Source organism: Equus caballus, chromosome 12 (genome assembly GCF_041296265.1).
Source record: "Equus caballus isolate H_3958 breed thoroughbred chromosome 12, TB-T2T, whole genome shotgun sequence".
Classification (NCBI taxonomy): Eukaryota; Metazoa; Chordata; class Mammalia; order Perissodactyla; family Equidae; genus Equus; species Equus caballus.
Genome location: NC_091695.1, coordinates 39,078,639 through 39,103,008, shown reverse-complemented (window position 1 = coordinate 39,103,008; position 24,370 = coordinate 39,078,639). Strand labels below are relative to the sequence as shown.

The 24,370-nt window shown below is 44.5% G+C and overlaps 1 protein-coding gene across 8 annotated transcripts in view; it reads right to left on the bottom strand.

Annotated features, from left to right (window-relative positions):
- Window positions 1-22,783: 22,783 nt before the first annotated feature.
- Window positions 22,784-24,370, bottom strand: part of INCENP (inner centromere protein) — a 31,474-nt gene continuing 29,887 nt past the window's right edge. For all 8 annotated transcript variants that reach the window (XM_070228811.1, XM_070228812.1, XM_070228813.1 and 5 more), the window contains one exon: window positions 22,784-23,311. In XM_070228811.1, the coding sequence (XP_070084912.1) occupies window positions 23,097-23,311 (215 nt within the window). In that variant the 3' untranslated portion in view covers window positions 22,784-23,096. The remainder of the gene's footprint in view (window positions 23,312-24,370) is intronic.

The window sequence follows — 24,370 nt, the reverse complement described above, 5'->3', positions numbered from 1 at the left end:
GCTCATTTGATAATTGATATCCCATAATATGTTATGATGTTGTATCATTTCAGCCTCATCAGCTGACCTCACACTTAATGTACCTAAAGAAAATCAGTTGTGGAACTTTTTACTTCTGTATTCTATGGGGAAACACCACATGTTGAGCAAAGACAGAGGGAAATAGAGTGAGATAGCTGTCCAGTTCAGGATATGTATTTCTATTCTCACCTTTCCCTATTTTCACCTTTAATAATTATTCAAGTCCTGCCCTAAACCTCGATTCCTCCTTTGTACAAAATGCTCCTCGCTCTAAAGGAGTTTTCTCCAGCACAGGCTTGGACTGCAATTTCCTCTGGATTTATTTCTCAGTAAATTTCCTTCTATCTGCTCCCTATCTACCAGATGACCTTCATCACTTCTAATCAAAGGTTGTCACTTTCTTTCTTTCACCATGCTCTGGAGTTTACTGCTTTGTTCTTCTCTTATTTGAATATCACTTTTGTTACTTGTGTAGATTTCAAAGGAAGGTGGGCAGAGATTAAGCTCATGCTCAGTCTGAGGTCTTGATCCAATCTCAGGTGATGTGTTTGATTTCCGTTGTGTCCAAGTGCTTTAACTGACAGATAACCGGGATGATCATGGACTTGCAGTGGTGAATGGAAGTTTTTTTTTTTTTTAAGCAAATACAACATCCTCTAAAACTCCTTTTGACATTTGTTTCTGCACTGAGAAACCCTAATTTTCTATATTTGATGGTGGTTACAAAGATAAAGATAATTCCTGAAAAGAGAGTGGTAGAAACAGCAGCGAAATAGTTCCAGTATCATTTAAAGGAGAACACGAGCCCACCATTGCATACTCTAGATGTGAATTTGTCGTCTGTATGACACCACTAATTGGGAATCCGGATGCCTTCCCAGGATTGATGGGCAAGAGGCAGGGAGACCGATGAGCACCATCAAGGATTTGAGAGGTGGAGCTCATCTTCCAACTCTGGGCTATATGGACTATGTCAGCTTGGGAGATTAGTTTAATCTTTCTAAGTTTCAGGACAGAGACTACCCTTTCTTTACAACAAAATTATAGGAATTAAATAATAGTATATATGTAAGACAGTCCTGTGCCTGGTTCAGATTATCCCATTAAGAGGAACCATAAATCCAGACAATCTCATTCTTCTCCAAATTAAGCCCTTCTGAGCCATCTTCACTTCCTCTCTAGCTTCATTCTCCAAATCTTCCTTCCTTTTCCTTCCATACGGCACCACCATGATGATTTATCTGCCCTGTCTATTACCTCCACCTTCAATAGTCAGCCCTTAACTCAGACTCTGCTCTGATTGTGTCTCATAATTTCATCAGCCATATTGCCCTCAATTTCTCATCTCCTGCTCCGTGGGTGTGAAATCTGAAGAGATAGTCATTGAATATACTGCACAAGATCATGCAGAGCCTTCTTTTGCCAAGAAGAGAAGAGCTGGTCACTTGTTTTGAACTAAGAAATCCAAGTGAAACTTTCATTTCCTTTCAGTCATTGACCATTGCATCCAGGAATAGAATTTAAAGGCTCCTCCTAGCGGCCAATGGTATATTGCTAGTGTTCAGGGAGATCCCAGATTCTACATGAAATGGTGCCACCTTCGGGTTCAAACCTTGTTGTGCTCAGTTTAAGAAAATCTCACAGGACATTTCCTATTATATGCCAGTCGCACGGGTTGACCTGATTGTGCCACTCTTGACTCTATCATAAATTTGAACATTCTAACATATGAATAATTAGAATCTACAAAGAGAATAAATTAAATAATAGAATAACGAATATTTGAAGTGATAATCCATGAGAAAATTCCAAAATTATGACAAACGTCAAGACCCAGATAAAAGAAGTCCTACAAACTTCCAATTCTGCCTATGATAACATAGCTTGTATGAGACCAACACTTCCTCCAAGAACAAGTAGACAATCTAGGTAAAATCAAAAATTAGAGATGTTTGAAAACAAAAGCAGTATGAACTTGAAGGGTCAAGATGGTAGAAAAAGAGGAGCTTCAGAGAAATGAGCATAACTTTCTGCAGCATTTTCCCCTTCAAGCTTTTGCCAGTTGCCAGGAAGACATGGGACAGGATGTTGCAAAGCCAAGCAACATGGGTTGAGGAAAGCCACTTTGAAGGCAAAGGCGACATTGGCAATTTCCACTCAGCAGATTTACAGGATCAAATTTGTGTGGTGAGTTAAAAAGTTCAGGGAGATCTGTGCTAACACCTTATTGGTAAAATTGTGTTGGCTTCTTCTTGAAGATTCATTGATTCTATGCCCTTTCTGCATTTGCTCATGACCAGGTCTTAAAACAGACCATCTGCTTCCTCTGAAGCTTGGCATAGTCAAGTTTTTTTAGATTTAATATACTGTTAATCCCCCATCTTAATAAAAAAGATGGACTGTTTTTGTTTTCTGGGTTGTTTTTGTTTTGACTGACTTGTCAGTGTGCTGTTCTTCCATTTTTCTCATCTCAAAGGTGAATACCTACCTACCTGTTGAGTGGTCAAAAGACCAATAGGTTAGCATCTAGAAGCATGCATCGTAGTTAGTAAGATAGAAAATGTTGGCTGTAGCTAATTGTAAGAATAATGAATATCTCCAGATACTTTATGGACAATGTGAATGCCTGTTCAGATGATAAATGTAGCTTTAATAAATGGTTAGATTTTAACGGAAGGCTCTGTATTATCCACTGATAAAAACTTCCCAGGGACAACCAACTTTTTTGTGCACCCAAAGTGAAGACTATAATTCTTTTCCAGATTATGGCTGTTATACTCTCAAACACGTGCCAGTTATTTTGTCAAACTTCTAAGCCATTGTTCCCATAATCAAGCTCTGAAGTGCACTGAAATCTTGTTCAGTGCTCCAAAAAAGAACTAACATTTTGGCTATAATCACTAAGACCAAAAGTAACAAATGCTGGAGAGGGTGTGGAGAAAAGGGAACCCTCATACACTGCTGGTGGGAATGCAAACTGGTGCAGCCACTATGGAAAATAGCACGGAGATTCCTCAAAAAACTGAAAATAGAACTAAGATATGACCCAGCTATCCCACTACTGGGTATCTACCCAAACAATTTGAAACCCAACAACACAAAGTAACATATGTACCTCTATGTTCACTGCGGTACTAATCACAATAGCCAAGACATGGAAGCAATCCAAGTGTCCATTGACTGATGATTGGACAAAGAAGTTGTGGTATATATATATACAGTGGAATACTACTTGGCCATAAAAAAGACAAAATCATCCCATTTGAAACAACATGGATGGACCTGGAGGGTATTATGCCAAGCGAAATAAGCCAGACTGAGAAAACAAACAATATATGATTTCATTCATATGTGGAATATAAATAAACACATGGACAAAGAAAACAGCTCCGTGGTTACTAGGGGATGGGGGTTGGGCGTGGGTACAGGGGGTGAAGGGGAGCACGTGTATGGTGACAGACAGAAATAATGTACAACTGAAATTTTACAATGATGTAAACTATTATGAACTCAATTAAAAAAAAGTAACATTTTGTCTAAAACCAAGCAAAATCATCATCTAAAGGACTAAAAACCTACGAGATCTCTTGGCATTCTCACAGTGTTGGTGGATAAAAGTTTGAGTTCAGTTTCCTCAAAGGAGGAAAGAATCTGATAAACCCAACTCTCAGCTTAGACCCACGAATGGCCATGCCATTGGAGTAAGGAGAGAGACCAGCAAGAGCAGACATTGAAGCCCAGGAATAATTGTGGGAAAGCTCAAATAGGCTCCGTCTTTGCAGTAATGAAGGATAGGTGCTTTCCCAAAGGGCAGGGAGATTTCTTCATTGTCCTATTCTTAATTATCATGTACCATCTATGCATCAGGTAAACTAGTTCTCATTTCCACATCCCCACTCATACACATTCCTGTTACAGTTTACAAAGTCAGAAGGCATATACATCATCCATCAGAACGTCCACAGCCTTGACTCTATGTGTGCAAATCTCTAGACTCAAAAAAATAAATGTGAAGTAATATTTATGGCACACAAAATTTTTTCTATAGAATGGTTTCTAATTTTTTGCTTTAATAAAATGAGGCCCTAATATCACTGGAGCTGATAAATCATTACAAATAATTTTGAGGGATAAATTACAGTGACATATAAAAAGTCCTATAGCTTAAAGGACTTCAGAGACTAGAGTGATATTGCTGACACAAACTCATTCTTTTCATGTCTGCGCATTCAAGTGACAAGTATTTTCAGAGTTTACATCTATAAAGATGAGAAAAAGAAATAAAACTGCCTCATTTGAGCAAAAAAATTATATTACCCATGGATATATAAAATAAGAAGGACCTCTTTCTGCTCACTAAGAGATGCATTTATCAATAATATGTGCATCATATATTTAAGAATATCAAAAATTTATACACGTGTATACATATTGAGTCTTTATATGAAGTTGTAACCATCTCTACAGGTACAAAAATAGTGAGGTACTTCACGTTATAAATTCCTTAAAGCCATTTATTACCTCTTTCCTTGCCATTGTGCACAGTTGAGCCTATGAGATTTATGCCCTAAGGTTCATCAAGGAAATATGTGAGCTGATCTACACCACTCAGCACTTACTACAGACCACCTGCCAGAAAGCCTCACACACCTGACGCATGATTAGACTGTTTGTTACAAGCTCTGAGCTGCTAACGGATGCCATTGAGCATCAGAGATTCTTCCTTTTACTTTGTTCACCAAATCTTGCCATGAAGTGATGGTCCTGTGATGTCTAAATCTCTTTTCTGTGTCATAATCTAGGGAGTAGAAGGTAGAAAAATATCAGAAATGCCAAGTTTGCTCCTGAATTTTCCATAACATCTTCTCACTGTGTGCACTGCCCTATTTGTGCTGCTCTTAATGCCGGAAATCCAGTCCACATACCAGATGAGACACAACCTAGCGTTTGAAGATCCTTCATCCACGTGTAAATTGACTTCATCTCCCATCAATGGGTACTCCCATGACCCAGCTCTATCATGTACACTCTCTAGATGGCCTCAGGAGGCAAAAGCTCTGTTCATCACAATACATTTTGCCTCAGGAATACAATTTTTAACTTTGTATTTAGAAATAACTTCAAACTTACAGAAACATTGCAATGATGTATACACTAGAGGCAGACCTGTGTACCTCTACCCAGACTCTCTTATTGTTGATGTGTTACTCTATTTACTTTAGTCTACAGTCTCTTTGGGGAAATTCTACCCAACAATGACTCAGGCTAAAGGTCTTAATTTATGGGACAAATTTTCCAATGGGTATGCAAAGTCTTAAAGAGCAAATTACACCCATATATCCCATCCCAACTCCGAGCTCTGGCAAGGTCAGACACAACTCCAGTGGCAAAAAAAGACTAAGAAAACTACAATACACAAGCCTAGTGTGACCTTAAGCTCTCTCAGTGTCACAATGAACATCAGGCTGCATTCAAATAAACATGTGGCTCTGTCCATATGAAACTGTCATGGGCCCATGAGATGTCCAGGTCGTACGCTGGCAATTTTCTTTCACCAGTAGAAGACACTTGAATGTCAAAGACTTTCCTTCCATCCCAAGCTCCTTTTCAGCAGGAGTGAAGGCTGCCAGACAAAGGTGAGGCTCTCCTCAATACGTCATTATTCCTGGGGAACTGATTTTACATAAAGCAATTCCAGAGGGAGAACTGACTTGCAGAAATGAAGGGCAGGTGCTAACAACTCTTCTTGACCATCCCACAGTCAGTCAGGGATGCTGGAGCATCCTGGGAGTACATGCTCCTCATTGTAAGTTGGCCCCATGTGTGAACAAGACACTTGAGAACAGCAGATTACAACCTCATCAAAAGTACCTTTCACTCATGGGAAGTCTGAGTCCTCTGCAAACAGCTAGGCAACTGGCAGTTCAGGTTCTACTTAGGATGGTGAAAATAAACAGATTTCCCCATCTAAAGATGGCCTAGAAGGAAAGAACTTACCTGGTGGCATCAACAACAGGTTCTTGTTTTTGAATTCTGGAAGAACAGCGTGGAGGAGACCAAATAACCTCAAGACGTGTGAGATGGACCAGGAAGCTGATTAGCAGATTTTCACGCTAGGATTTTCAAAACTGTTTATTTATTTATCTATTTAAGTTTGTTTATCATGTTGTGGGCAACAAACTACCAGCTATTAACTCTTCTAAGGATCAGACAAATGGCCTCCAACTGGCTGAAAATAAGAAGACCCTGTGGATTACAATCTCTGTGCCAGAGAGGGTCTATATTGTCTTAGATCCAGAGTTGCTTTGCCCTACTCATCTCTTTATTGCTAGAACTGAAGGCCTGTGAGTTTATATCCCAGACTCTGTTGCCAGTGGCCTCTTGTTAGGTTCTCCAATGGGAAGAGGGCAGAGGTCATGATTCTCAGCTTTGACGTCACCTCCTGCGGTGGTCGTGGCAGCAGTGTGTATAGTGCCCACGACAGCTCAGCAACAGCGGTGTCTGTAGTGGAGGTTGTCACGTACAGACTCCTGGGTTCTTGCTCAGGCAGCTTGGTTTCAGCAACAGCAGCCTCAGCTTCCCCTACAGTCACGCGTCTGGGAAACACCATTTTTCCTTCTCTCTTCCAGTTCTAGGGGCGGTAATGTCTTCCAGCAATTTTCATCAGTGGGCATCCTTTGTATTTCCCTTATTTATTTATTCATTCATTCATTCATTCATTCATTCATTTATTTATTTTGCTTCTCCAGCTCTTCAAACTCCTTTATTACCAATTTCTGGATGAAATTCTCCCTGTTTGAAAGTAGGATGGTAGCTGCCAGGAGCTAAGACGTGGGGGAATAGGTTGTGTTGGTCAAAGGGTACAAACTTACGGTTATAAAATCAATAAGGTCTGGGGAGCCAATGTGCAACGCGGTGACTACAGTATAGATACTTGAATGTTGCTAAGATGATAAATCTTAAACGTTCTCACTACAAAAAAAAAGCCTAATTATGTGAGGCGATCGAGACTTTAACTCTGTTATAAATCATTTTACAATATATACATATATCAAATATTATGTTGTACATCTTACACAATGCTATACGTCGATTACATCTCAATAAAGCAGAAATAAATAAATAGTAAAAAGGAAAAAACTTCTCCCTGTTCAATATACCTAGAATGTTTTCTATTTCCTTAATTGGATACTAACTGGTAAACACTGAAAAAGACTATTTATAGCTAAAATGATTATATGAATGAAAATGTGTAACTTGCAGAATTACAAAGGGAAGAGAAAGCCCCCTCATGGACAGGACTACTGGTTACATTGACTGCCAGTTAGAGAAAAAGTTCAAGTGTCAAAAAACTGTAAAGCTCCCATATTTTACATTTTCTGCCCAGATACTCTGATGTCTCAAAAGCATGCGATCAGCACCATTACCAACACTTCAGAAAGTTCACTAATCTATAGCTCATTTGATAATTGATACTACATAATATTTTGTGAGGTATCATTTGAGCCCCGTCAACTGACCTTGCACTTAATGTACCTAAAGAAAATGAGTTGTAGAACTTTTTACTTCTGTCTTCTATGGGGAAACACCACATGTTGAGCAAAGACAGGGAATCGGGGTGAGGTAGCTGTGCAGTCTGGTTATGTGTGTCTATTCTCACCTTTTCCTATTTTCAGCTTTAATAATTATTCAAGTCCTGCCCTAAACCTCGATTCCTCGTTTGTACAAAACGCTCCTCGCTCTGAAGGAGTTTTCTCCAGCACAGGCTTGGACTTCAGTTTCCTCTGGATTTATTTCTTAGTCGATTTCATTCTATCTGCCCCCTATCTACCAGATGATCTTCATCACTTCTAATTAAAGGTGGTCACTTTCTTTCTCTCACCATGTTGTTAAGTTTACTGCTTCGTTCTTTTGTTATTATTTGAATATCTTTTTTGTTATTTGTGGAGATTTCAAAAGAAGGTGGGCAGAGATGAAGCTCATGCTCAGACTAAGGTCTTGATCCAATCTCAGGTGACGTGTTCCGTCTCCACTGTGGTCAAGTGCTTTAACTGACAGATAACCGGGATGATCATGGACTTGTGGTGGTGAACGGAAGTGGTTTTTTTTTAATCAAATATAACTCCCTCTAAAACTCCTTTTGACATTTGTTTCTGCACTGAGAAACCCTAATTTCCCATATTTTATGATAGAGACAAAGATAAAGGTAATTCCAGGGAAAGGAGGGGTAGGGACAGCAAGGAAATAGTCCCAGTATCCGTTAAGGGAGAACACGAGCCCCGCATTGCATACTCTAGATTTGAATTTGTCGTCTGTATGACACCACTACTTGGGTATCCGGATGCCTTCCCAGAATTGATGGCGGAGAGGCAGGGAGACCGATCAGCACCATCAAGGATTTCAGAGGTGGAGCTCATCTTCCAACTCTGGGCTATATGGACTGTGTCAGCTTGGGAGATTAATGTAACCTTTCTAAGTTTCAGGAAACAGAGACTACTCTTTCTTTACAAGAAAATTACAGGAACTAAATAATACGTAAGATAGCCCTGCGCCTGGTTCAGATTATCCCTTTAACAGAAACCATAAATCCAGACAGTCTCATTCCTCTCCAGATTAAGCCCTTCTGAGCCATCTTCACTTCCTCTCTAGCTTCACTCTCCAAATCTTCCTTCCTTTTCCTACCACACACCACCAACAGGATCATTTATCTGCCCCCTCCATTACCTCCACCCTCAATAGTCAACCCTTAACTAACTTTCATTTTTCATAATTTCATCTTTTCATAATTTCATAATTTCATCAGCCATGTTGCCCTCAATTTCTCATCTCCTGCTCCATGGGTGTGAAATCTGAAGAGACAGTCATTGAATACACCTCGCATGATCATACAGAGCCCTCTTTTGCCAAGAAGAGAAGAGCTGGTCACTTGCTTTGAACTAAGAAATCCAAGTGAAACTTTCATTTCCTTTTAGTCATTGATCATTGCATCCAGGAATGGAACTTAAAGGCTCCTCCTAGTGGCCAATGGTATATTGCTAGTGTTCAGGGAGATCCCAGATTCTACGTGAAATGGTGTCACCTGGGGGTTCAAACCTTGTTGTGCTCAGTTGAAGAAAATCTCACTGGACATTTCCTATCATATGCCAGTCACATGGGTTGATCTGATTGTGCCACTCCTTGCGGTATGATAAATTTAAAAGATTTAAATATGAATAATTAGAATCCACAAATGAAATAAGTGAAATAATGGGATAATAAATATTCAAAGTGATAATCCATGAGAAAATTCCAAAATTATGACAGACATCTAGCGTCAGATTTAAAAAGTCCTACAAACTTCTGTTTATGATGATATAGCTTGTATGAGACCAACATTTCCTCCAAGGACAAGGAGAAAATCTAGATAAAATTAAAAATCAGATGTTTTAAACCTGTGGCAGTATGAACTTGAAGGGTCAAGATGGTAGAAAAAGAGGAGCTTCAGAGAAATGAGCATAACTTTCTGCAGCATTTTCCCCTTCGAGCTTTTGCCAGTTCCCAGGAAGACATGGGACAGGACGTTGCAAAGCCAAGCAACATGGGTTGAGGAAAGCCACTTTGAAGGCAGAGGCAACACTGGTGATTTCCACTGAGTGGATTGACAGGATCAAACTTGTGTGGTGAGTTAAAAAGTTTAGGGAGATCTACACTGACACCTTATTAATAAAATCGTGTTGACTTTTGCTTGAAGATTCATTGATTCTACACCCTTTCTGCATTTGCTCATGACCAGTCTTGGAACAGATCATCTGCTTCCTCTGCAGCAGAATATAGTCAAGTTTCATTCAATTCCATACACTACTAATCACCAATCCTAATAGAAAAGATGGGTTGGTCTTTTTTTGTTTGTTTGTCTGACTTGTCAGTGTGCTGTTCCTCCATTTTTCTCATCTCTAAAGGTAAACACCTACCCACCTGTTGAGTGGTCAAAAGACCAAAAGGTAAGCATCTGGAAGCAGGCATGGTAGTTAGCAAGACAGCAGATTTTGGCTGTAGCTAATTGCAGAAATAATGAATATCTCTAGATACCTTATGGACAATGTGAATGCCTTCTCACATGATAAACTTAACTTTAATAAATGGTTGGATTCTAACAGAAAGCTCTGAACTATCCACTGATAAAAATGTCCTAGGGACAATCAATGTTTTGGACACCCAAAGTGAAGACCGTAATTTTTTTCCAGGTTGTGGTTGTCATCCTCTCAAACACGTGTCAGTTTTTTTATCTAACCTCTAAGCCATTGTTTCTATAATCAGGCTCTGAAGTGCAGTGAAACCTCGTTCAGTTCTCCAAATAAACATTAACATTTTGTTTAAAGCCAAGAAAATCATCAACTAAACAGCTAAAAACCTAAGCATCCAGCTGTCCATCATGAAGTCAGAAATTTAAAAGATTTGAAAAAGTATAAAGCAATGCCACCCTTCTCACTATTTACTTTTTGGAAAATATATTAGTTTTCATAAAAATATTTCTATGTTAACATATAATAGTTAACTTGCTTTTTAGTGAACTAATAAGTAAACAGTTTAATCTCTAATGTGGTAAATATTGATAACCATAACCCACATAAAAACCCTTGGGGTCCACAATAAATTTTAAGAATATAAACCGAGTCCTGAGACCAAATGTTTGAGAATTAGCGAGTTAGAATCCGACACCTCACCATAAGCTACTTGTCTTTCAGATGGAGAAATTGAAGCCCAGAGGGACACAAGTCCATACGTGCAGCCCACAATCTGTGGAATCCTGACACCAGTCCTGGGACCTTCACGTCAAGGTTGCACAAGATGGTTTGGAGTCATGTGACTAACCAGGTCTGCCAGACTCAAGGACCTCTCCAGAAAGATCCATCTCCAGACACATTGGCTCCTGCCCGTCCATCTTCATTTCGCTGCCTCTGCCATCCCAGTTTTCCATCCAGAACAGCTGATAGCAACTCCCAGCTGACTGCAAGTTCAGTCCGTCTCACACCCTGGGCTGCTCTCTCCCAAGGCGGGAATTTGACCTGCAGCCTCCATCCCCATCGTCGGTTCAGGCTTAACACCTGGCACTGTCATGGATGTTGACCACCTGGAGTTCCTGGTCTCCATTCCTGGTAGACTGGACTTCTGTGCATTCTGGGCCCAGGTTAGTCAATGTTCCCCAGCATCCTCAGGAGGTCTTTTTGCCTTGAGGAGCTCAGACTGATTCACAGCACATTTCCTCTTGTCAGGGCTTACCTGTGTTCCTCTCATTTTGTGCCCCTCACAGGATGGCAGCATTTCAAAGAAGGAGTGCATCCTGATGCCATCCCTCCATACCTGAGCCTCATCTGTTCCCAAGTCCGTGGTCCTGCTGTGGGTGGGCAGAGGCATCCCCCCCCTACATCCGACCCTCAAGTTTTCTCTCTGGTGAGCATGATATGAGACAGTGTTTGGATTCAGTTTCCCCCTAGTCAAAGGGAGAAGGATGAGACTTGCTGGGAAGTGGACATAAATTGTCACCGTCAGCAAGTCTGCAGGCCCGAGATGCTAGGACAGCCAGTGCCCTCGATAGTCAGGGGAGCTTCCACCACCACCAGCTTCAGACAGTAACCAAAGATAAAGGCTCCATTCTAAAGTGTTTCCTGGTCTCACACACTGAACCTGTGATGCCAGGGGAAGCAATATTTTATAGCAAGGAAAGGTGAGGCCAGAATCCTATCCTTGATGCCCTGGCAGCCGAACCAAACCAGACTGCTCTGTGCACAGGAGGTAGGTGTTTGTTGACAGCCAGAAATAACCTTAATATCCCTCAAGGGGATTACGTGATATTTACAGACCTTTCTTCATACCTGATATACTGCTCAGAAGACTTGATTACACAGAAGAGAAATCAACTCTAGCCAATGTAGACCAAAAAGAGAGAAATTGGAAGGATAGGAGAGTGTTCAAGACATCACGATGATGTAAGGAACTGTTCCAACGCAATAATAAAAAGGCAAATATCCCAACTAGAAAATGAGAAAAGGATCTGGACAGACATTTCTCCAAAGTTGACATGCTAATGGAAAAAAAACACGTGAAAAGATGAACAACATCATTAGTCATCAAGGAAATGCAAATCAAAACCACTCACAAAACTTAGGACGGCTCTAATCAAAGAGACAGAAAATATCAAGCGTTGTTCAGGATATGGAGAAACGGGAACCCTCATACATTGCTGGCTGGAATGTAAGATGGTGCAACCACTTTGGGAAAGTCTGGTAGTTCCCCAAAAGGTTAAAAATAGAGTGACCATTACAACCCAGCAATTCCACTCCTGGATTTGAATTGCAGACATATGAATTGAACACAAGAGAATTGAAAACACATGTCCACACAAAAACTTGTACATGAACCTTCATAGCAGCACTATTCATAACAGCCCCAAAGTGGAAACAACCCAACTGTCCATCAACTGATGAACAGATTAAAAATATGATATATCCATACAATGGAATATTATTTGTCCACTAAAAAACTGAAATACTGATACATGCTATGTCATGCATGAACCTTGAAAACATCATGCTAAGTGAAAGAAGTTGGACCCAAGAGGCCACTTATTTATTGTATGACTCCACTCCTATGAAATGTTCAGAATAGGCAAATTCATACAGCCAGAAGGCAAAGTCGTGGTTGCCAGAGCCTGATGAGAGAGAGAAATTGAGAGTGACTGCTTCATGGGTGTGAGATAGCTTTTTGGGGTGATGAAAATGTTCTAAAACTAGATAGTGGTGATGGTTGCACAATATCGTGTATAGACTAAAAGCCACTGAATTGCACAATTTAAACGGGTGAATTGTGTGGTATGTGATTTATATCCCCAAAAATCTGTTTAAATAGAAAGAGGGGCCAGCCGGGTTGCCTGGTGGTTAAGTTCAGTTCAGCAGCCTGGGTTCAGTTCCTGGACACGGACGTGCACCACTCATCAGGGGCCATGCTGTGGCAGCCACCACACATAAAATAGAGGAAGATTGGCACAGATGTTCGCTCAGGGCGTATCTTCCTCAAGCAAAAAAAGGAGGAATATTGGAAACAGATGTTAGCTCCGGGGGAAACTTCCTCAGCAAAAAAAAGAAAGAAAGAGGGAAATCATGAAGAGGAGGGAGCACTCGCTTTACAACACCCAGAACACGCAAGGCTGGGAAAGCTGGGATCCGGGACAGGAGCCGTCTTCTTAGGATGTGCCCCTGGTGCTGGCACCATCAGACGCTCACGGCCACACCACTGGAGTCCACGGGCACTGGATTCCCATGTTCACCACGGCTGCCATGAATACTCATGACTGCTCTGGAATGTTCTTGTCATTCCCTCAAAATTGAAAGTCTTGGACAAGAGCACACCATTGGCAAACCTGGGCCGCGTACCACATGTCCAAGTGCTCTATGCCAGAGAGCTGGAAGGGTGACTCTGGCCCCTCTCAGCTCCACAATGGGAGGTGGGGCCCTGCCTCCCCCCTGTCTTCAGACTCCCACCAAACAGGAAGGGTCCAGATGCTGAGCAGCCAAAATTGACAATTGTCCACTATGTGTGGACAGCCCTCCTGAGAACCTGGAGGTGCCCAAACCCTGGAAAGCCTGAGCCCCTGCTCCTCGGATCATCACAGTTACACACCCACAAGCATTCAATGGGCAGACTCCTTGACGCCGAGCTCTGTACGAAGCATGGTGACTTGGGATCTCACTTATTTCTCACTGGGAGGGCTCAATTCTTATCCCCATTCTACAGATCAAGCCCGCAGGGGTTGCTTCAGGGGCAAAGAACCATTCCTGTATCCTTCACCTAAACAAGTTTCACAGCTGTTTCTCCTCCTCACCATGCAGGCTGGAGCCCCTGTGTACACACATGCTGCTCCCCACCTCGCTCACCTGACAAACTCCCATGCATCCTTTAAGTAGCTCCCCAGAGCCAGCCTTGACCCAGCGTAGGACTGGCCAGCCCCACCTCTGTATCCCCACTGAAACCTGTGGCAGGACGGAGCACCCCCTGGCACCCTGGAACTTGCCTTTGTGCTCCCTGTCCCCAGGGCATGCCCTGGCTCCCAGCAGGACCAGGGAGGGTTGTGTCAGGTGAGATCCCGGCAGGCGGGGCTGCCGGGATACAAGCAGCAGGCACCGGGGACTCCCTGCTCTGGCCTTTAACACTGCCCACCACCAGCTCAGCTGTGAAGGTAACCTCGGCTTTCCTGATCCTTGTGCTGGGACTCTTCACCTCTGCGGAGTGTCCTCCACGGTCAGACATCTGCTGCAGCTGGAACGCGGTCACTTGGACTTTCACAGCTCCATCTGACCTCTCAAACAAATTCTTGAGGCATCCTGATGAGGCCTGTCTCTATTCAATAAAAGAAATCCCCAATATCATTATAGAAGGGGTCAGAAGACCAAATAGTAACCCTGTGTCTGGGCTCTGGGGACAGAGACCGGAACCGGAACATGAATACACCCTCTATTTGCTGTGTGATTTTTGTCCCTAAGCCTCCAGTTCCTGCTCTGTAAAATGAAGAAGACTGCCCTGCATGGCTGGCAGAGGGTGAATGTGAATCATGCAGGTGAAGTGTTTATCATAATTGCCCGGCACATCTTAAATTTTTAGTAAATGGAGCTGTTAATAATATTATTCTTGATGATTTTTGTCATGCTTTATAATTAAAACACGCTTGCTTCTACATACATTGGTGGTTCCCAAACTAGAATCCCCTCGGAAGCTTTTAAAGCTCCTAGGCCCAGGCTGCACCCCCAGGTATTCTGGGGTGCCACTGGGCAGCAGAGTTTGGGAACTACTGGCATATAGCATCTGGCCTGGTTCTCCTATAAGGTTGGCAGGATGAGTGTGCTCACAACAACATAGCAAATGAGGAACCCAGGGGTCAAAGAGGGAAATGCCATCCTGCAGGTTGACAGCCAGGCTGAGGCAGGACAGGCCCTCTGAGCACACCGTGGACACGTTCCTGCATGGATGAGCTCTGCTCTGAGCCTTGGATGTGCATCAGGCTTCCGCACTCGGCCAACGTCCCTCTGAACAGGATCTTCCCTCCCAGAAAGGCTTCCACAGAGGAAAGAGGAGTGACCACCAGCCTCCTGATGTCATAGGTCCAGTGACCAGTGGCCAGTAGGACAATGTCTGTCCAGAAGGCCTGGAGACCACACAAAACTCTTCAGATGCCTCAGTACAGGGATATGGCCCTAGAGAAATAGGCATGTCAGAGCAACTGTATGTAGATACAGAGGTAGAGGCAGGGACAGACACAGATACAGATACAGACGTAGTAGATATAAAAATAGATACATATCTTTATCGTTAAGGTACTATAATTTTTAAGTCTCATTTGGGTACAAGATAATCACGAGCCCTGTGGCATAAAATGAAATTTACAAAAAGACCCCTAAGAACAAGATGGACTGTGTGTGGCTAACCAAGACCTACAAACTAAATGGAGTCAAGCAGCCATGATGGGACCACGATGCAATCACATACTCTGATCTCCAAAAACCCACAGAACGCACTCTTAAGCTTTTGATTCTGCCAAAGCTCCTGATTTTACCAAAGTCCCCACCAGCACCTGGACCTAACCAATAAAACTGTGATGTGCCAACCAATCAGGGCTAAGCAGGCTCGCATCCCTCATTTGCATAAGTGGACCTGAGTGGGAACCTGGGCGGGAACTTTTTCTATAAAGACAGCCCCCTTCCTTTGTTCTCCCCGAGGTAGTTTGGTTTGCTGCCCAGGGCTGCATGTCTCCAGTTTGCAAACTGTATGAGTGCTAAAGCTTTCCCAAATTCCTAAGTTCTTGTATTCCAGAGATTTTTGTTGACAGCCTCAAAAGGACTGCGAAGTTGGTGAAGAAAATTTTGTGGAAATAACAACAAAAATGAGTACAACATGCCTTTATTATAATACCTTTATGTACAAACTGTATTTTTGCTTTCAAACTGTCATGTATTACGTATATAAACTTCTTTTCATTGTTCCATTCACTATTTTTCTATCTGTGAAAATAATTCAGGAATGTTGAATTGTAATGAAATGCATCATAAGTTTTCCCATTAAAAGTAATGGAAATGGTTTTTCATGTAACATTTCACTTAGTGCACAGGGTTTTTAGGGACAAATTAAAGGGGTTAGGCAAGGCACTGTGTCACAGAGATACCATTCTTGAGAAATTTTGAAAAATAAGGAAAAGCCCATGGAAGACAATGGAAGTCGCCCAGACATAGTCAGAGTTGACTTGCAGACTCATAACATTGAGTTTTTTCCCATCCATCCACACACGGCATCCGTACACTGGCATCTTGCTGCACAGGTGGGGTCATGCCATGTGTGCGCTGTTCCCTTAACAAGGTGTGATGGCCCTGTTGCCATCATGATGAATGGGCCTAACTCTTTTCCTCCAGCCTCTGTGTGCAGAGTTGGGTGAGTATATAAAAGCTTTCTTTGAGAGCTCATTTGCTGACTCTTTTGAGTCCTCAATAATTTTGTGGCTCCTGAAGATGTTCAAAGACGAGGTGGATGCCCTCCAGCTGAGCAGAATGTAGAGCTAGCCGACATGGTGGTAAGCCATCTCTCCCTACCCGCCTCCTCTCCTTTCTCACAGCAACATCTTGACTCAGGGCTCAGGGCCGGGCAGGACAACCCCAGAGGGGACTGGTCCAGAGAACCAAAGATGAACACGTCATCTTCACCACACATCATCAACATGCAACTGGTGCTCAGGTGTGAGAATCTGACCATTAGCTTCTTCCCCTGACCAATGGAGATCCCAACCACCAAAGTCACAGGAGCCCCCAGATGTCCTCTGGTGGCATGAGGTCACTTAGAAAAAAAGTTAAAATAATATAAATCTGTATTTGGCCCTGATAGACTCTGCAACTTCTTTTGTCACTCCCTTTCTCTACCAAATCCTAGAGCATCCATGCCATATACACCTGCTTGCCCCAACCTCACCACTAGATCTCCCCTGGCCTGCCAGGAACCATGAAATATGGGAGTGAGCCAAAGATAAGAGGCAAATGTGCAGTGGTAGGTACTGCACTGGCCCCAAATCCACAAGGAACCACGAGGAGACTTAGCAGTTTGCTCGGCAAGTGGAACTTCTCCAGATGGGTCGTGAGGAGAAACTATGCCTCGGAGTCCCCAGCGGGAGAGAGGAAGGTGGCAGAATTCATCTGCCCAGCTCCCTCCTACCTCCAGGTTCCCATTAGTCAAAATTCAGCCCAGGAAGTCTTCCCGCACTTCTAGGATTTGTCATCCATCCAGCTCCATCAGTGATACCAGACACCGTGCCCTGCAGCCAGGGGGAGTCGGAAACTCTGGGTGAGCCACAGCAGCCTGGGGCGAGGGCCCAACATGGCCAAAGCAAGGAGTGGGTGGTCCCCGGTGATGTCAGAAAAGTCTGGGTACCTTCAGCCAACAAGAGGCAATGGACGGAATCCTCTGACATTCCTCATGTCTGGACAGGCGTTGCAGCAGAGTGACTTAGAGCAAGACCTTTGGAGTCAGAGATTCCTACCTGATTATACTCTCTTCATGACCTTGGGCAGTTGACTTTAACTTTTTGAGTCTCACTTTCCATAAGCTTGAAATGAAGATGAAAATAATACCCGTCCCCTCCACTCAGAGAGCAGATGTGATTGAGGAACAAACAGCTTGCACAGTGCCGCACACACAGTAGGTGCTTTGTAATTGACAGTTATTATCCATACTCCCAAACTGTTCCCCAGGAAGCAGTTAGATGGGGCTGGATGACAAACCCCACGTCTTTGGCCCTGACATAGAGTTTTTTTGCTGTGCGGTGTTCTCTGCCTGAGTCGCTCTTCTCAATCTGTTTCAGCAAAACATGACGCAAAACTGTTAAAGGGCCAGCGGCACCTGGTCCTGAGGATGGCAGGGCAACAGGGAATGCTCTTCCCACCAGAGCCCCTCGGGTCCCCCAAGCGGGAACACACTCCTGCTCCCAGGAGCGCCACCATCTTCATCTGGACCCACCTCACCGCTACCTTTTCTTGGCTCCTCTCAGTACAAACACTGCAATTTCCTTCATGGTGAGGCTCCTCCCTGCTGGGGTCTCCTAGAGATGGATGCTGTAGAGGTGGACCCAGCGAGGGCAGGGGGCTGTGGGTGGAAGAGGATGGCATGGTGGTTGAGGATAATAAGAGGCATTGGGTAAGAGGGAGAGGTTTGGGGGCCACACAAGTTGTCCCTCCAAGGAATGTGGTGGTCATCTAGATCAAGCCAGGGCTGCCCAAGAGGCTATTAAGTCGGGTCCTTGCTAGCCCTTAGGGGATCTGTGATAAGACGCTGACCAGATGAAGCTACCATCACTCCCTGAGCTTATAAATTGCCTGCATAATCTCAAATCTCTCAGTCTCAGCCTCTCTCTCTCAGCCACACAGCCTGCTCTCAATTAATTTAGCCCAGTGGGATCGTAAACATGCAAATAACATCAGGACAAGTGAGCTGGGGCAGGAGCTTCTAAGCTGGCGTGTTTCCCTGCCATTCCTATGGTGCCGACGGCACCCTTCCAGTCCTTTCTGCCCCTCCCAGCACCTCCGTGAGGTTTCTGAGTTCAAGCAGTTACAGGAGCCCCACAGGAGATAAGCTCGTACTCGTTTTGTTGCAGAATCCAGGGGCAAGCATGACAGGAGCCCTCAGAGGGCCCTGCCTCTGTTAGTCTCAAATCACAATTCAGACACAAATACGCTCAAGTTCCCCTGCTCTGATGTTCTGGGACAGGCTCCCCAGCCCCTCTGGTCCCTCCAGGCCAGAGGCAGAGCTGCAGGGACAGCACGCAGATGCAAAGAACTGTCATCACACCCCTGGGCTATCGCCTTCTCCTCCTTGACATGTGATCCTAGAATTGTTATCCTGAAATCATTATGATATAATAACTTTCCTGTATCTTAAGAGCAGAGGAATGGGGTATATTTAAAGAGCAAAGCAATGTAGGCAGGTGTGTGTGTGTCTGTGGGCAAATGAGATTAAAGGCTGATGGACTTAGGCAAGTAAATCTGAATGAAAGTGTCAGCCTTCATGTCTGCTTTTTCAGGCTTAGTAAATTGCAATCAAGGCAAGCACAAAATCAAGGAAGGTGAGTATTTTAAAAACTCCACATTACAAGAAAATGACTTCCCGTCCTCCTTTTTGCATGCAGGGCAGATTGCCTTGATTGAGAAAGTTGGGATTTGGTTGGGAGTGGCCACGTTAAGTTATTTTCTACTTTGCTGGTTGGAGGCAACTAAGGTTGTATTCCTCAGTAGGGAATACAAAGCAGGTGCCTCAGGCCTCGGAGAACTCAGCTTCTATGTTCTAGGTGCTGCTGCCTGGTGCTACAGATGTCTAAGGGAACCTCAGAGTTGAGCTCCAAGTGGCTCAGACAGGACAGTAACCTGAGATCTGGGTAGAATTTACAAACTTTTGAAATATAGGTTACAGCCGGCTTCCCTTCTCACAACTGCTCCCCCTTCTTTCCTAAACCTTCTGGAGGAAAGTGCATCATGGAAGCCCAGAAGGAGCAGAGGCGGCATGGGTCTTGCCCAAGCTGAGCTTACCCAGCATGCACTGTTGCTCAGCAGACTAAGTTGAAGGCAATGCCCTTGGCCCCCGGCTCACTGCAGCACTAGCCCAGATGGCACCTGAAAGAAGCCATGCCTTAGTCTCCCTGAGGGAGACAGGGAAGCCTTGTGGGGCAGGTAACTAGCTGAGGCCTGAAAAGAGGAAGAGTGTCAGGTAGGCAAGGAGGTGCGGTTGGCATTCATGGATGGGTCCCACCAAAGAGAGAGACAGCCTAGACGAGCCTGTTTCCTTCATCTTCACGCCAACCAGGTGGTGCAGGTCATTCCCAGTTCTCTTCCCGGGAATAGGGGAGGATAGGTTATCTGTACCACCCCACTCTCGGCCGGGAGAAAAGGCAGAAGATGCTGAGTAACAGTGACTTTAAAGAGCAAAACATTTTAAATTTTGATTGACTTTTTCTTTCATAATTCCTACTTTTTGTGTCGTGTGTGAGAAATCTGTGCCAAACACAGAGACTCTAAGATTTTGTCCTGTTTTCTTCTAAGCGTTTTATATTTTCAGCTTTTTTTTTTAGGATTATGATCCACCGTGAATGAATCTGATGTATGGTGTGAGGAAGGATCAGAGAGTTTTTAATATATCCACTTGTTCCAAGACGATTTATCAAAAAAATTACCCTTCCTGCACTGAATTGCCTTTCCACCTGTGTCAAAAACCAAGTGGCCGTGTAGACGTAGCTCCGTTTCTGGACTCTATATGGTTCCATGGGTCTGTCTGTTTGTCTCAACTCCAATACCAGACTGTCCTCACTGCTGTAGCTCTGTAATAAGTCTTGGAGTTACGTAGAGTAGCCGCTCCAAATTTATTCTTATTTTTCAAAGTTGTTTTAGCTACTGTAGATCCTTTGCAGTTAAACTTTGAAACCAGATTTTTCACACACTTCTACCCAAAAAAGTCTATTTGGACATTGGTTGCAATTGCATTGCATATAGATCCATTGGGAGGAAATAGACATCTTAAGAAAATTAAGTTTCCACTCCAGGAACACTGCACATATCCCATCCGCGTCTTCATTAACTTCATTTCTCTCAGCAATGTTTTACAGATTTTGCTGTACAGCGCCTTCACGTCTTTTGTCAAATTTATTCCTAGGACTGTGATAATTTTGGACATTATTATAAATTGCATTGTTTCTTAATTTCAATTTCTGACTGTGAAAATGGTCCTGGAACAACTGGACATCCATCCATATTGCCCCCAAAAACAAGTAAACAAGTAAACAAAAAATATAAACCTCACACTTTAAACAAAATTAACTCAAAATAGATCATAAATCTAACTGTAATTTGTAAAACTGTAAAATATTTAGAAGAAAATATAGGAAAAACATCTTCAAGACCCAAGGCTAGACAAAGATTTCTTAGACATGACACCAAAAAGCATGATCCATAAAAGAAAAGAATTGATAAATTGGACTTCACCAAAATTAAAATTTTTGCTCTAAGAAAAACACTGTTAAGTGAATGAAGAGGCAAGCTGCAAACTAGAAGAAAATACTGCAAAGTACATGTCTGACAAGGGATTTGTATCCATCAAACAGTAGGAAAACAAACAAGCCAATTTAAAAATAAACAAAAGACTTGAGCAGACACTTCACCAAAGACACAGAGATGGCAAATGAGTACACGAACAGATGTTCACCGTCCTCCACAATTAGGGAAACGTAAATTAAAATCACAATGAGATTGGGGCTGGCCCCGTGGCCGAGTGGTGAAGTTCGTGCTCTGCTGCAGGCGGCCCAGTGTTTTGTTGGTTCGAATCCTGGGCGCGGACATGGTGCTGCTCATCAAACCATGCTGAGGCAGCGTCCCACATGCCACAACTAGGACCCACAACGAAGAATATACAACTATGTACTGGGGGGCTTTGGGGAGAAAAAAGGAAAAATTAAAATCTTCAAAAAAAAAAATCACAATGAGATTTCACGACACATCAATTAGAATGGCTAAAATTAGAAATGCTGACAATACCAAGTGCTGACGAAGATGCAGAACAACTCTGACTACCTGTTGCTGAATAACAACTTCTTCTCCAACACACTACATAAATATGCTTACAGGTAATATCTTGACATTGTGGCTTTAGGCAAAGACACTCACCAGTTGACTCAACACAATAGTTTCCAGTCAGAGAATGTATGGGATAAATTTGAATTGTGCTCCACAGTTGAATGAACCGTAAAACACTTTTCTTTGCATGGGTGGAATCCTCTAGATTTCAGCCTGTTGTGTGTGTCACTGTTTCCCCATTTTTTAAAATACTGTTGTATTTAGCCTTTATTCAGTCCTAAAGCAGGGGTCACCAAACTTTCTGTAAAGGGTCATAGTAAGTATTTTCAGCTTGGTGGGCCATGAGGCCTCTGTTGCAACTACTTAGCTTTGCCCTCAGCAGAGCAGCCAGAGACAACAGGCATTTGTTTCTATTGGGTGGGTTCCAATAAAACTTGACAAAAACTGACTGTGGCTTGATTTGGTCCACAGGCCACAGTTTGCCAACCCCTGTTCCAGGGGCTGGAGCAGCAAATGAGAAGGAGGGGGCCGTCAGAGATTTACAACACAGCTGGCAGCTATCGGGCAGGACCAGGGCCAGGGCCAGCTTCCACTAAGCATTTAATTAGCAGCTGCCTGGTTTTGTTGGAGAAATAACTCGACTGCTTGTAAGCACTGGTCCCAAGGTAGTTTCTAGAGACATCTCCTTTCTAATCAGACCTCCCCCTTCAGCAGCACATACTCGTTCCCAAGTCCTTTCACGATCCGTGCAGCAAAGGCGGAGCCTGAGGCTCGGAGGGACTGAGGGACTGTCTTAAGTGGCAGAGCTGTGCCAAGAGCCCAGTTCTCCTGACCTCAACCCCAGGTCTTTCCCACTGAACAAGCCCCCTTTACAAACAGGGAGCTCCCGGAGGAAAGGAAGTATCTTCACCTGCCCCATCGGGAAAGGAACTGACGTGTTTCTCAGGGCTGTCCAGGGATGGCATCAGAATCACCACGACATCATCTCTGGCGGTGGAACCCAGGTGACCTTGAAGCACATCCAAGAGACGGAACAGTGCCTTGGCCCTCCAGCCCACGCAGGGGCCGGAGACACACGGCTGCAGGGCCAGGATCCACGGCATTCTGCTGAGGCCCCAGTCTTCACGATACCCACAGCAGGCTTGAAGGAATAGACTTTATTAACCTAGCTCTCAAACACTAGAGGCTAAAATTCAGCTGAATTATAACAATCTATTTACAGAGTGCCGCCTGTGGGCCAGACGGGGCTGGGCCTGGTTCTTCCCCAAAACCCCACCAAACGCAGCCTCCAAACAGGCCTGGGCCACTACCCACCGCAGCACATAGAGGATATTTATATACACATGACCAAACCCTTGGAGACAGAAGACCAGGCAGGAGGACACCAGACCAACAGAGAGACGGACATACAGACAGACAGGGGCTGAGACTGCCAAGAAGGCTCGTGGGCCCGCCTCAGTGCCTCTTCAGGCTGTAGGTCAGGCTGCTGGGGACCCTGCTGCCATGCAGGGGCGGCGAGTTCCAGACGGCGGAGCTGGTGCGCTTGTGGTAGCGGGGCTTGCTCTTCTTGAAGATGTCTTCCAAGTCCAGCGGGAGAATGGTTCCAAAGAGCTCCAGAAGGTTCGGGGGGTTGTAGTACTGGTGGATGATGGCCTGGCTGAGCTGGGTGCCTGGAGGGGAACAGAGGGCCCGGTCATGGCCTTGGGGCTCTCCATGAGCCTCCCCATCCGCCAGCACCACCCACAGAGCCCTTGCCACCCTCTCTACCCCAGCATACTCCACCTCCTGCCATATCAGCCCGTCTCAGAGCCCTCCACCTCCCAGCCCAGCACCAAACACTGACAGTGCTCTTACTGCACGTTCCTACTGCCATCCTCTGGCAGCTTAGCCTGAACACAGGTCGTCAGGAGCTCACATGGGCCAGGCACTCGGCTGAGCCCTCGCCACAGGACCTTATCATCACAACCACCTGGGAGGCACGTCCTTTATTCTCCCCACTTTATAAAGCTAGTAACTGGCAGAGCTGGGGTGTGAAGACAGGTCTAGCTCCAGAACTGAAGCCTCAACTGCTTGGTGAGCTATTTACCTCATCAGCCCACAGACCCCACGGGGCAGGGAGCAGGCTGAGGGGGATTCTGGGCTGTGGGGGCGGGGGGGGGGAGGGAAGCTCTGCCAGTGAGGCTGAGGAGGACCCTGGGGGATCAGGAGGCAGAAGGAGTACCTAGCACTCACTCTGCACCAGGCCTTCCTACACTAACTCACTTCCTCCTCAATAACCCTTCTCAGCTGGGTCCTATTATCACCCCATTTCACAGATGAGAAAACAGAGTTTAAGCAGGCTGGCGAAGGTCGACTATGATTAGGTGGCTTTGCCGGCCACGGGGCTCCCTGGCCATGCTGACCCCTGCCAGCTGCCACCTCCCGACTGACTTGATGACTGCAGTTAAGGAGACTAAGTCAGATTCCAGTTACTGCGGGGTTCGAATGAAGAGAATCTTACGAAAGCAAGTTGTCTTCTGTGGAGAGCTGAGCCCCTGTGGGGTTGTGGGCCCTTCCCTCTGGGGAGTGAGCTTGCACCCCACCCTGGCCCCCAGCTCAGCAAACTCTGTGAAGCACCCACTGTATGCACTGGCCCCCACTCCACTCCGGCAGGCCTTGCACCCAGGCCTGAGGCAGCTCGGTCATGCCTACCCAACACTCCTGTTAGAATGGTAAACTCCAGGGACAAA